Raw genomic sequence first — 12,839 nt, 5'->3', positions numbered from 1 at the left:
GACATTAATGGAATACAAGATTGTCCATTCTTAGTTCTACTGTTTCTTTTTGACAGTTACCAGCTGTCTGGGCCTCAGCTTCTTAATCTGTTAATTTGGGGCTTGGTTTTCTTCTGTTTCACTAGGTGAACCGTCCAATAGGAAGGGTTCAGATCTTTACAGCAGATCTGTCAGAAATTCCCAGATGTAACTGCAAAGCTTCAGATGAAAACCCTTGTGGCATTGACTCAGAGTGCATAAACCGAATGCTCTTGTATGAGTGCCATCCCACTGTCTGTCCCGCGGGCGGACGCTGCCAGAATCAATGCTTCTCAAAACGCCAGTATCCTGAGGTTGAAATCTTCCGTACATTACAGCGAGGCTGGGGCTTACGGACAAAAACAGATATTAAAAAGGTAAAAGATGTCTTTAACAATTACATGAATAGTCTTAGAATGGGGGAAAGAAACATCACAACTTCTCCCTCTTTACTTAAGTGTCTTGTGAGTCTTACCTGTTTCATGTTGTCTCTTCACTTGGAAGCCCCATTGAGAGTTAAGGTTAGTCTAAATGCTATACATAAACATGCAGACAATTATTGCTCTTCTGTTGCTATATTACATAAAGCAGTGGTGTCAAACTCAAAATAGGAACTGTGGCCATTAAATCATATGTAGGGATCCCTGCAGACCACACATTGACTTAGAAGACCACATTTTAATATTATCTGTCTTATTTTTATTTTGACAAATATTTCTCAATTATATTTGTTTATTTTTGAGCCACACTTAGCAGTATTGTGGCCCCATGAAGCCCATGGCTCACATATTTGATACCTATAATGTAGAGGACTAAAGTATTCATTATGATGATTCGGTTTATCAGACATTTATTGACTGATAGCAATATACAATGAACAGTCTTGATTCTGGTGCTGCAGATAAAAGGATAAAAAATTAGATTGTCTTTGCTCTCTAGGTTCTTATAGTCTAGTAGCAATAAAGAGACTTGGATGCTTATATGTATGACAAAAAAATAAAATCAGTCAGCAAGCATATAGTAAGTAACTATTATGTTCAAAACAACTGAGATGAGACTAATGAACTAGCCCTTGCCCTCAGGGAATGCACATTCTGATAGGAGAGATAACACACTCCTGGTAAGAGGTTTCATTTGAGCTCAGTCTCAAAAAAGAAAGTTGGATCTCCAAACTGCCTAGGTAAGGGAACACCTTCCAGATATAAGGGACAGCGAAGGTAAAAGCACAGGGATGGGCAGTGGAGTATTATCTGTGTGAATAGCATACAGGCCAGTTTTACTAGACCAGAGAATAAGTGGAGAGGCATAGGAAGGGGCCAGATTCTCAAGAACAGCTTTAAATACCCACCCAAGGAATAATAGATCTAGAAGTAATGGAGGAGCCATTAATGAATATTGAGAAGAGAAGAAGCATGGTCAGATCAGGATATTGGGATAGGGAGAGTAGAAAGTAGAAAGGCTGTTGTAATAGTCCAGGTGAGAGGTGATGAGTGCCTCAACCAAAATGGAGGCTGTATGAGCAGAGAGAAAAGAGTATATGCTAGAGATGTTTATAGAAAAACAAGATTTAACAATTTATTGGATATGTGGAGTGAGTGAAAATGAGGGATTGAGGATAATAAGAGTAGTAATAACTAGCATGACTAAAGTGCCAGGCCTGGATTCAAGAAGACCTGAGTTCAAATCTTTACAGATACTTACCAGCTGTGTGACCCTGGGCAAGTCACTTTACCCTATTTGTCTCAGTTTTCTCATCTGTAAAATGAGCGAGAAAAGGAAATGGCCAACCATTCTAGTATCTCTGCCAAGAAAATGACATTGGAGTCAAACATGACTGAAATTGACTGAACAAGAATAACTGGCATATATAACACTTAAGTTTGAGGGGACTAAATTACCTCATTTGACCCTGACAACAACCATTTGACATAAATGCTTTTATTATTCCCCGTATTGTATATGAGGAAACTGAAGCTAAGAGAGGTTAAGTGATTTTCCCAGGGTCTCATAGCTAGAAAGTGCCTAGTCAGCATTGAAACTCTTGAATCTTCCTGAATCCAGCTCAGGTTCTCACTGTGTTACCTCATTTACACCAGAGGTGTCAACCTAGGTGATTAGAAGGATGATGGGCCCCTACAGAGAAATTAGGTAGTGGGTTTTCAGGGAAGGATAATTAATTCTGTTTTGGACACATTGAGTTTAAGATATGTATGAGACATCTACTCCATAGGAAATATCTAGTAAGCAGTTGTTACTTTGAGATTGGAGCTTAAAAGATAGCCTTGGGCTGGATAGATAAATCTAAGAGTCATCTACAAAAAGGTGATAATTAAACCTAGGAATGCCAAAGAAGTCACTAAGTGAAAAGAAGGGCACCTACAAAACAGCCTTAGTTTTTTACCCATATCTCCAGCAAAGGAGGCTAAGGAGTGATTAGGTAGGGTTAGGGAGAACCAAGACAAAGTGCTGTTACCAAACCCAGATAAGAGAGAGGATATAGGAATAAGAGGGTAGTGGTCAGCAGTGTTGAGTGCTGTAGAGACCTCGAGAAAGATGAGGATCCAAAAAAAAAGCCATTAGGTTTTTCAATTCAGAGATGATTGGTAACTTTGGAGAGAGCAGCTTCTGATTAATAAGGTTAGAAATGAAGTATTTGGAAGAATAGGAGGAAAAAGATTTGGAGGCATTGTGTATAGACAGCTTTTTCAAGGCCTTTGGCTGGGAAAGGACATTAAAGCCCAAGGCTGCATGGTGGGATCTATTGAAGCATGAGGGAGGCTTTGGGCCTGTTTGTAGGCATTATGGAAGGAATCAGTAAATAAGGAGAGATAGAAGATTAGAAGAGGGGGTGTGATAGTGAGGAACCATCTGGGAAAGAAGTTTAGAGTGGATGAGAACAAAGGTAAATGTTAAAGAACTGTCCTTGTTGAGAAGGGCTCTATCGCTGAAGGAAATGGACCGAGCTCTAGACCTGCATCAGTCAGTTAAGGACCAGTTAGCACATACCACATACACCTGATGGTGTTCAAGGCATTGTGAAAAGAGAGAATGAAGAAGTGAAGGTTCACAGTAAATGCCCTCAGTTTTCTGTCTCAGTTAAGAGAGTTGGAAGGAAGAGATTTTGTAGGGAGAGTAAGGGAAAAAGAGAAAGTTTGGAACAGTCATTGTGGAAAGCAGGATAGAAAATTAATTAGAAAGAAAAGGATTATTTTATAGTAGCAAGGACCCTGTTGATATTAACTTAAATTTGTAGTGGACTCAGCACAATTATGTAGTTTTTTCCGGTTTTGTTTCGGATCATGTGAGTAAGAGTAGAAAAGGTAGATGATAATGGTAACAACAGCAATAGCTAACATCGAGAGTTTGAAAGGTTTTGCAGAAGGCTGTACATTACCTCATTTGAGCTTCAGAATCTGATACCAGATGCTTTTATTACAACTGCATTTTGTTTGTTTGTTTTGTTTTTTTGGCTAGGCAGTGGGGTTAAGTGACTTGCCCAGGGTCACACAGCTAGTGAATGTTATGTGTCTGAGGCCGGATTTGAACTCAGGGCCTTCTGAATTCAGGGCCAGTGCTCTATCCACTGTGCCACCTAGCTGCCCCTAAAACTGCATTTTATGGATGAGGAAACTCCCCATATACAGTTAGTATATGTCTGGGGCAGGATGGAATTAATATAATGTTAGAGTTTTGGTGAGGCATTGAGTGGTGATGGGACAAGAGCAGGGAATTCAGATGTAGAGGACAGACAGGATCAGAGTTGGACCAATTCGCTCTAGGGGAGGAGATCAGAAGAGGGTATGATCAAAGATAATGCACTGGCCACATGCTGAAAGGAAAAGGGGTTAGTTATCACTGCCTGGACCTGGAAGAAGTTTAGGGGGAATAAAGTACAGGAATTGGTGGAATGATAGACTCTGATCAGATAAGGGAATTTTAATTCCTTTATAAGCAAGTGGAAAGGTGATTATTATGGTAATTCTATTCTACAAACACTTTAGTGCCTCTTGTATGTGGGATACAGGGCTAAGTACTAGTAATTTAAAGTTGAAAGATAACAATCTCAGCTCTAAAGGAGTTTCTGCTGTATTAGGGGATTGTATTTTTTCCAGTAGGCTGTGAGAAATTTCTCAAGGTTTTTAAACAGGCATGTGATGACATATGACTTGTATATTTTAAAAATTATGTAGAAAGGTGAATTATAGAGCAGAAAGACTACCAGAAGCTAGTAGACTACCTACGAGACTCTTATCTTATCCTGGTATTGAGTGCCTGAATTAGGACGGTTGCTGACAAAGTAGAAAGGAAATGAGAGAGTATACAAGAGATAGGCAGTTGGAATTTGTCAGTTGGTGTTAGTAATGAGAGTGAGGGAAGGGTCAAACATTTCTTCCGCTATGATGCTGAATTCTTTGGGTGACTATTCAAATAGTGGTTCTAGCAACAAAAATCAGAATATAGGAAAAAGGATAATTTGAATCTGAACTGTCAACTTTCCATCTGTATTAAGAGCTTAGAGGGAAGCCAAAGGAAGAATCTTAAAGGATGTCCACACTTTAATGAAAGAATGAAGAAATCAGGAACAAAAGATAATTTTAAATCTTGGTTGTCTCAATAGAAGACTTTTGGGGGTTTTGTTTGTTTTTTCTTGAGTTAGGCTTTTCAAGACCTTGTGCTTTAACTATTTACAAGATTTTCTTAGGCTGCACACAGATGAGCAGCAATTATGAAGTTCTAGAGGATTGAAGGAGGGATTAATTTTCTCGAGGAGACATCTTTCTTCATCCTCATTGTAAAGGGAAATGAGAAAGGTTTGAAGAAAACATTTTAAGGTCTATAGTAAGTGAATGAAAGAAACTGAGGATGGAACAAGTTGAAATGAAAGGCACTTCCTGTGTTTTGTGGAAATAAAGTTTCACTGTGGCCTTTACCTTTCCAATAAAATCTAAACCCTCAACGCCCATGGTTATGTAAGTAATGCCCCAAATTACAGATGCATCCAGACAGTGTTACTGTCATAATGGGAAACACATGTTTCTATGGATCATCTGTGAAGATAGTAAGCTTGCATTAAGCCACCTATTTTCTAAGTGGACTGATTAAATATTTTCACTTCCACCACTACCCCTACTCCACCCTCCCCCCCCAAAAAAAGCCCTTTACAATAAAATATAAACCCCCTCAACATAAGTAAAATGAGTAAGTAAGGTAATAAGGAATACAACTCAGGGCTCTAGACCTGCATCAGTCAGTTAAGGAACAGTTAGCATGTAACTTGATGTGCTGTGCCACAAACTCCTTTGGTAAGGACATCACCTGGTTGTCTGTGTTCTTACTGCAAGGTAAGCCTTTAAAGAGAATTATGAGTGAATTATTTGTGGAGTTTTCTTCCATTAAGAATATTCTAATTTTTGTTACAGGGTGAATTTGTAAATGAGTATGTGGGAGAGCTAATAGATGAAGAGGAGTGTAGGGCCCGAATCCGTTATGCTCAAGAACATGACATCACCAATTTCTACATGCTCACTTTGGATAAGGTAAGTACTAAAAATGTATTTTTGCAGCTCATTCTTTTTTTTTATTTAGTATTTTATTTTTCCCCAGTTACATGTGAACATATTTTTAAAACTTTAAGATCCGAATTCTCTCCCTTCCCACTCCACCTCATTGAGAAGGCAAACAATTTGATATAGGTTATATATGTGTAGTCATGCAAAACACTTCTATAATAGTCATTCTGTGAAAGACTATATTTCCCTACATCATATCCTGCCCCCCATTTATTCTATTCTCTCTCTCCTTTCACCCTGTCCTTCCTCAAAAGTGTTCATATTCATATTTAACTCTCACACACTCCTTCTAGCTACCCTAATAATGAGAAAGGTCTTGTGAGTTACAAATATCATTGTTCCATGTAGGAATGTAAACAATTTAATAAGTCCCTTATAGTTTCTCTTTCATGTTTCTCTTGAGTCTTGTATTTGAAAGTCAAATTTTCTATTTAGCTCTGGTCTTTTCTCAAGAATGCATGAAATTCATCTATCTCAATGAGTGCTCGTTTTTGCCCCTCATGGATTATATATACTCAGTTTTGCTGGATAGGTGATTCTTCCCCTCTTGCCAGAGGGTAGCTCCTTTGCCCTCTGGAATATCCTTCTAAGCCCTCCAATTCTTTAATGTAGAAGCTGCTAAATCTTGTGTTATCATGATTGTGTTTCCACAATACTTGGAAATTGTTTCGTTCTGGCTGCTTGCAATATTTTCTCCTTTACCTGGGAACTCTGGAATTTGGCTATCACGTTCATGGGAGTTTTCATTTTGGGATCTCTTTCAGGAGGTGATTGGTAGATTCTTTCCATTTCTATTTTACCCTCTGGTTCTAGAATATCAGGGTAGTTTTCCTTGATAATTTCTTTAAAGGTGATGTCTGGGCTCTTTTTTTCATCATGGCTTTCAGGTAGTCCAATAATTAATTTTAAATTATCTCTCCTCGATCTGTTTTCAAGGTCAGTTGTTTTTCCAGTGAGATATTTCAATTTTGTTTCAATATTGTCTTCTATTTTTTCATTCTTTTGGTTTTGTTTTATAATTTCTTGATTTCTCGTAAGGTCATTAGCTTCCATTTATTCCATTCTAATTTTTAAGGAACTATTTTCTTCAGTGAGCAAAAATTTTGAGCCTCCTTTTCCATTTGGCCAATTCTGCTTTTTAAGGTATTCTACTCATTGGCTTTTTGGACCTCTTTTGCCGTTTGTTCTAGTCTGTTTGTTAAGGTGTTATTTTCTTCAGAATTTTTTGGGGTTTCCTTTACCATTTTTCATGATTTTCTTGCATCACTCTTTGTTAAGGTAGAGCTCTGCTTCTAGTGTAGAAGGCATATTGTCCCAGGCTTTAGGGGTTTTATGTAACTGTTTTCAAAGATACTTGTAGGGACCTGTAAGTTTTCAGTATCTGAGGAGAGTTATTTACTCCTCTGCACTAGTGTGTGAGTGACCATAAGCACTCTTTTCTGCCCTGAAACCGTGAAGAGTGTTCGCTCTGCACTGCTGCCGCAAACTGTGCTGTATTAGTGTTCCTCCTCATCCCGGGGCTGCCACCCAGATGCCAAGTGTGGACGAAGTAATAGAGTCCTGCCTCACTGTTAGCAAAGAGACCCCTGTGATCTCCTTCGGATCACTTGTTCGATCCCCTTGCTGTTTGTGGGCCGAGAGCTCCAGGAGCAGATGTTACAGCTGCCGCTGCTGATTCAGTCATTCCCAAGGCCTGCTCTAGGTATGTTGGTGCCTGATCTGTGCTGGCACGGCTTGTACTGGACTATGCTCTTCTCTCAGCCTGGTGCAGCAACAGACCTTTCATGTCGACCTTCCAGGTTATCTTGGACTGGAAATTTGTTTCACTCTTTTTGTGGGTTCTGCTGTTCTAGAATTTGCTTAGAGTCATTTTTTAAAGGTATTTGGAGGGGTTTGAGGGAGAGCTCAAGTGAGTCTCTGCCTTTACTCTGCTGTCTTGACTCCATCTTATAAAGACAATTTTAATCTTCATTTTTTTAATAAAATTTTGAGTTCTGAAATTTTCTCCCCTGCCCTTCCTCTTCGCTAAGATGGTAAGCAATTTAATATAGGTTATATATATGCAGTCATGTAAAACATATTTCCATGTTAGTTGTGTTGTATAACAAGAACAAAAGGAAAAAAACTAGGAAAAAAAATAAAGTGAGGATAGTATGCTTCCATCCACATTCAAACTCCATCAGTTCTTTCTCTGGATGTGGATAGCATTTTCTATCATGAATCTTTTGGAATTGTCTTGGATCATTGTATTGCTGAGAAGACCTAAGTCATTCAATAATTGATCATCGCACAGTGTGGCTCTTACTGTGTACAGTGTTCTGGTTCTGCTCACTTCACTTTTGTAGATCATTCTTAGCCATCCTTTTTACTGGAGTTGAAGAAAAATCACTGAGAATGGGCACAGTAGTGATGATGAAGTAGCGCTTTTCACTGTGCTACCCTGGGTATATAGAATCTGCTTTTGACTGGCATATGCCAAATGGCAAGGGTTGTCTGAGTGGCTTCTTTAAGACCTAGAATTTCTAGCTCTAAATCTGTGATGTAATATCATTACTAATATCTAACATTTCCTTAGTGCTTAAAGGTGTGCAGAGTACTTTATATTCATTATTTTGTTTTACAGAACTCATGTGAGTCTTTGATCAGAAAAGGGGAAGCTACTTTGCATTTTATGAAAGTCTCTTTTTTCCCCCTATTTTTGTTCTGCATGTAACCCATTTTCAACCTAAAAAGAAATAAAACTAGATTTGTGAGGGATTTCTCAAGAAATCTGGCTTGATTTTTTTTTTCCACCTAGGCAACGCAGGAATTTGTTTCATTTGACTATTCATATTTCTTGCAAGGACTTTGGTTTGTTGTTTGTTTGTTTGTTTTAGTGATGGGAAGTAGTTGAGGGAGAGAAGGCAGATTTTTGTTAATTGAAAAAATTTATTTCTTTTAAGAAGAAAGTAATCTACTCTAACAATTTCATATTATATGAGGAAACTAAAAACTTAAAAGGTGAAGTACACTGATGAAGGTTCACGCAGTGATTTGTTCCCAGAACCACATGGTTCAATGTAGCAGACATTTCTTAAGCACCTATTATATTCAAAGCACTACGCTTAACTCCCATTGATACAACTACAAAAATGAGACATTTTCTACCTTTAAGAGGCTTACATTCAGGTGGGGGCGTAAAATACAAGGTGCATTGAAAAGTGAATAGAAGATAATAATGAGGCAGCTATAGGTGGCTCACTAAACAAGAGTGCTAGACCTGGAGTCAAGAAGACCGGAGTTCAAATGTGGCCTCAGACACTTACTAGCAATGTGACCCTGAGCAAATCACTTAACTTCTGTCTACCTCAGTTTTCTCATCTATAAAATGGGAATAAGAACCAACAATATGAACAGGCATTCAGCTGAAGAAATTAAAGCTGTCTATAATCATATGAAAAAATGCTCTAAATCACTATTGATTAGAGAAATGCAAATTAAAACAACTCTGAGGTGTACCGCATCACACCTATCAGATGGGCTAAGATGACAGAAAAAGAAAACGATAAATGTTGGAGAAGAGGGAAAATTGGAACATTAATGCATTATTGGTGGAGTTGTGAAATGATCCAACCATTCTGGAGAGCAATTTAGAACTATGCCCAAAGGGCTGTAAAATTGTCCCATAACCCTTTGATCCAGCAATACCACTTCTAGGGCTGTAACCCAAAGAGGTCATAAAAGGAAAAGGACCCACATGTACAAAAATATTTATAGCAGCTCTTTTTGTGGTAGCAAAGAATTGGAAATTGAGTGGAATGGCTGAACAAGCTGTGGTATATGAATGTAATGGAATACTATTATGCTATAAGAAATGATGAGCAGACAGATTTCAGAAAAATCTGGAAAGATTTACATGAACTGGTGCTGAGTGAAGTGAGCAAAACCAAGAGAACATTGTAAACAGTAACAATCACATTGTATGATGATCAACTATGATAGACTTAGCTCTTCTCAGCAGTACAATGATCTAAGACAATTCCAAAAGATTGATGATAGAAAATTCTGTCCACACCAAGAGAAAGAACTATGGAGTCTGAATATGGGTTACTTTTTTTGTGTGTGGCTTTTCCCTTTTGTTTTGTTTCTTCTTTCACAACATGACTAATGTGGAAATATGTTTGCATGATTTCAGATATATAACCTATATCAGATTACTTGCCATTTTGGGGAAGGGGGAGATGGGAGGGAGAAAAAAAATTGAAACTCAGTCTTTTAAAAAATGAATGTTGAAAACTATCTTTACATGTAATTGGAAAAAATAAAATACTATTTATAACAAAAATAAAATAAAAGTCTATGGCACTATGCATAATGAATAAAAGATTAAAAAATATAGTACCAGGTTGTGAGAATAAAATAATATTTGTAAAACTTCCCAAACCTCAAAGCATTATATAAATGTTATCTATAATATAAGAAGGTAGCGAGCACTAAATTCATCAATTCAAGAAATATTCCTTAAGTGCTTTCTAAATGTGGAGAACTACACTCAACACAAAGTTCAGAACAGGAGATATTCCATTTTTTCAGGCTATTATAGTAAATCAAGTAAAAGAGGTAGGACAGTACCCGGCTAAGGGGGCATTAATGTGAAATGAGAAAGGTAGGGGGACATCTGCTTGTGAAGTATCTTAAATGCTAGGCTGAGCAGTTTGAGTATTACTGGTTAGACAGTAGGTCTCCTGATGTCTAGTCTACCACAACAGACTCCCTTGCTTAAAAATGTAATTCAGGTATGGTCGTGTGACAGTGATGCAATGTCCTTTTAAATAAGGATCCATGTTGATGTTGCTCGAATTGCCTGTGACCTTCAGAAGTATCTTAAGAAGCTTTGACTTTAGTGTTAACTGGTTTTTCTCTAATTCAGTTACTCTAATTTTCTCTAATTCATTCTCTCATTCTCTAATTTTTTAGATGGGTCCTCAGCAGTGATTTAGTCCAAACCAGAATTTCTTCTATATCTTTCTAAAAAGTGACTATCAAAACTTTTCTTGAAGAGTTCCAGTAATGGGCTCACTGCCCATATTCTGTATACATATATGCATCCACTTCTATTAGTAGCACTACACATACAGACAGTAGTTGCAAATGCATTTGTAAATGCTTAGCCCATATAATTTATTTCCTATGAGTGTCTTTAAAAAAAATGTTGTATTTTCAGCTATTTTATTTATTTAGTTCAGTCAGATAAATATGTGCTTGCCATGTACAGATCTGTGCAAAAACTAGATTAGGTGTTGGCTAATCTTTTTTAATACTTAAATCATTAGTAACATCATTATCCCTCTAGTGATGCAGATCACAACTCCTAAGTGCTTTAATAAAGTTATCATGAGCTGTTAACAATGAAAAATCTTCATCCTCTTATGATCAACCATTTGGAAATGTTTCTGCAAACTTTGGTTTATGTATTTGTACTGTGGGTGTACACATCATATCTAATATGAAGTTATATATGCAGAGAGTATTGGCAAATAAGTAATTTTTAAATTAAAAATTATTTCTCAATTGTCAAGTACTTATCTCTACCCCTCCTCCCAAAGTGTGGGGGTGGGGTGGAGAGATCACCTTTGTAAGAAATAAGCATCATCAAGCAAAAATAATTCCCATGTTAGCCATGTCCAAAAATATGTCTTATTCTTTATCTTAGTACATCGTCTCTCCAAAGTTCTTAAGTCTTTAAAAACTGTTAAGAGTATAAACTGTTCTTTTCGACCTCCTCACTTCATTCTGTATCACCTCTTAAACTCTTCCCAGGTTTTTCTCAAACCTCTTTTCATCTTTTCTTACAGTACAATGTATTCCATTACATTCATATACCATAATTTGTTTGGCCATCCCTAATTGATGGGTAACTATGCTTCTGGTGACAGCACTAGGCATGAAATCAAACCCTGTCTTGCTTGGTACAAAATTATTGCTAGAATTGGCATCAGAGTAAGAGTTTTCTGAAGGGTTTGTGAGTTTTCTCAATATTGAGTATTATTTATGCCTAAATTTGAAGTGCTAATAAGTAACATGCACAGCTTTGGTGTTACTCAGTATTAGTGGAAGATGGACTTCTAGTTCCATCAGATTCTGTCTTCAGAAAGGAAAAGTTACTTTTCCTATAGACCTAATGAGTCATTATAAAAAGAGAATACTTCATTGTCTGTTATTCAGATGCTAGCATCACCAACATACAGAAAATATGTCCATGCTCAGCAAATATATCTTTCCTGGCGTTATTATTGATGTAAATTTATTAATTTTTTGCATTTTTCATTGTGTCTCTTGGACTGGATCATTGTTATTATTCCAAAAGGAAATTATGCTTGTTTTATGAATCATTGCTTCCTCTGGGAAAAGTTCTATCAGAAAGTTTCCTTCCATCTCTGAATACAGTACTCCTAAATAAATTGAAAGGCAACATGAGGTTACTGAAATGAGTGCTGGCCTAAGATGTGTGCTACCTTGGTTTGAATTCAGATTCTGATACTTAATAGCTTTGTAACCCTGGACCAGTCATTTCTCTCTGAGCCTTAGTTTCTCCATATATAAAATGGTGATAACATGATATTATCTTTCTTGCAATGTTGTTGTGAGAAAGCACTTTTCCTTCTTAATCAGAGAAGCAGAATAGCTTACTGGATATAGCACTGAGATTGGAGTCTAGATAATCTCAGTCAAAACCCCTCTTCAAACACTTCCTATCTCTGTGACCCAGGACAAGTCACTCCACTCCATTAGTCCCAATTTCCTCCTTTACATATTGGGGATAGTGACAGTATTTACTTCACAGGCTTGTTGTGAGGATCCGGGGGGGGGGGGGTCTCTGTGTGTGTGTGTGTGTGTGTGTGTGTGTGTGTGTGTGTGTGTGTGTGTGTGTGAAAAACATGGTTAGAAAACTTAAAATTACAGCATAAACATGAGCTATTATCATCATTAGCTCAAACATAAGGAGGTAGTGCTATTTTTCTTCCTGAAACAATTTTTAAAATTGAACTATTAATAAAATTTTTTTTTAAACTGCGATTACAGGACCGGATTATTGATGCTGGCCCCAAAGGAAATTATGCTCGGTTTATGAATCACTGTTGCCAGCCCAACTGTGAAACTCAGAAGTGGTCTGTGAATGGAGATACCCGAGTTGGGCTTTTTGCCCTAAGCGATATCAAAGCAGGTAAGAGGGCAACCTTTAAATGGGTTTTAATAAATACAAGAGTATCC

At 37.4% G+C, this 12,839-nt stretch overlaps 1 protein-coding gene across 8 annotated transcripts in view; it reads left to right on the top strand.

The window, feature by feature from the left end:
• The window catches only part of NSD1 (nuclear receptor binding SET domain protein 1), a 166,487-nt gene that overhangs the window by 140,393 nt on the left and 13,255 nt on the right, over nt 1–12,839 (top strand). For all 8 annotated transcript variants that reach the window (XM_020998552.2, XM_020998554.2, XM_020998559.2 and 5 more), the window contains 3 exons: nt 126–395; nt 5,439–5,555; nt 12,651–12,792. In XM_020998552.2, the coding sequence (XP_020854211.1) occupies nt 126–395; nt 5,439–5,555; nt 12,651–12,792 (529 nt within the window). The remainder of the gene's footprint in view (nt 1–125; nt 396–5,438; nt 5,556–12,650; nt 12,793–12,839) is intronic.

Source organism: Phascolarctos cinereus, unplaced genomic scaffold, assembly GCF_003287225.1.
Source record: "Phascolarctos cinereus isolate Bilbo 61053 unplaced genomic scaffold, phaCin_HiC Scaffold_2;HRSCAF=192, whole genome shotgun sequence".
Classification (NCBI taxonomy): domain Eukaryota; kingdom Metazoa; phylum Chordata; class Mammalia; order Diprotodontia; family Phascolarctidae; genus Phascolarctos; species Phascolarctos cinereus.
The sequence above is the reverse complement of the archived record's forward strand: the minus strand, read 5'-3'. Positions and strand labels throughout refer to the sequence as shown.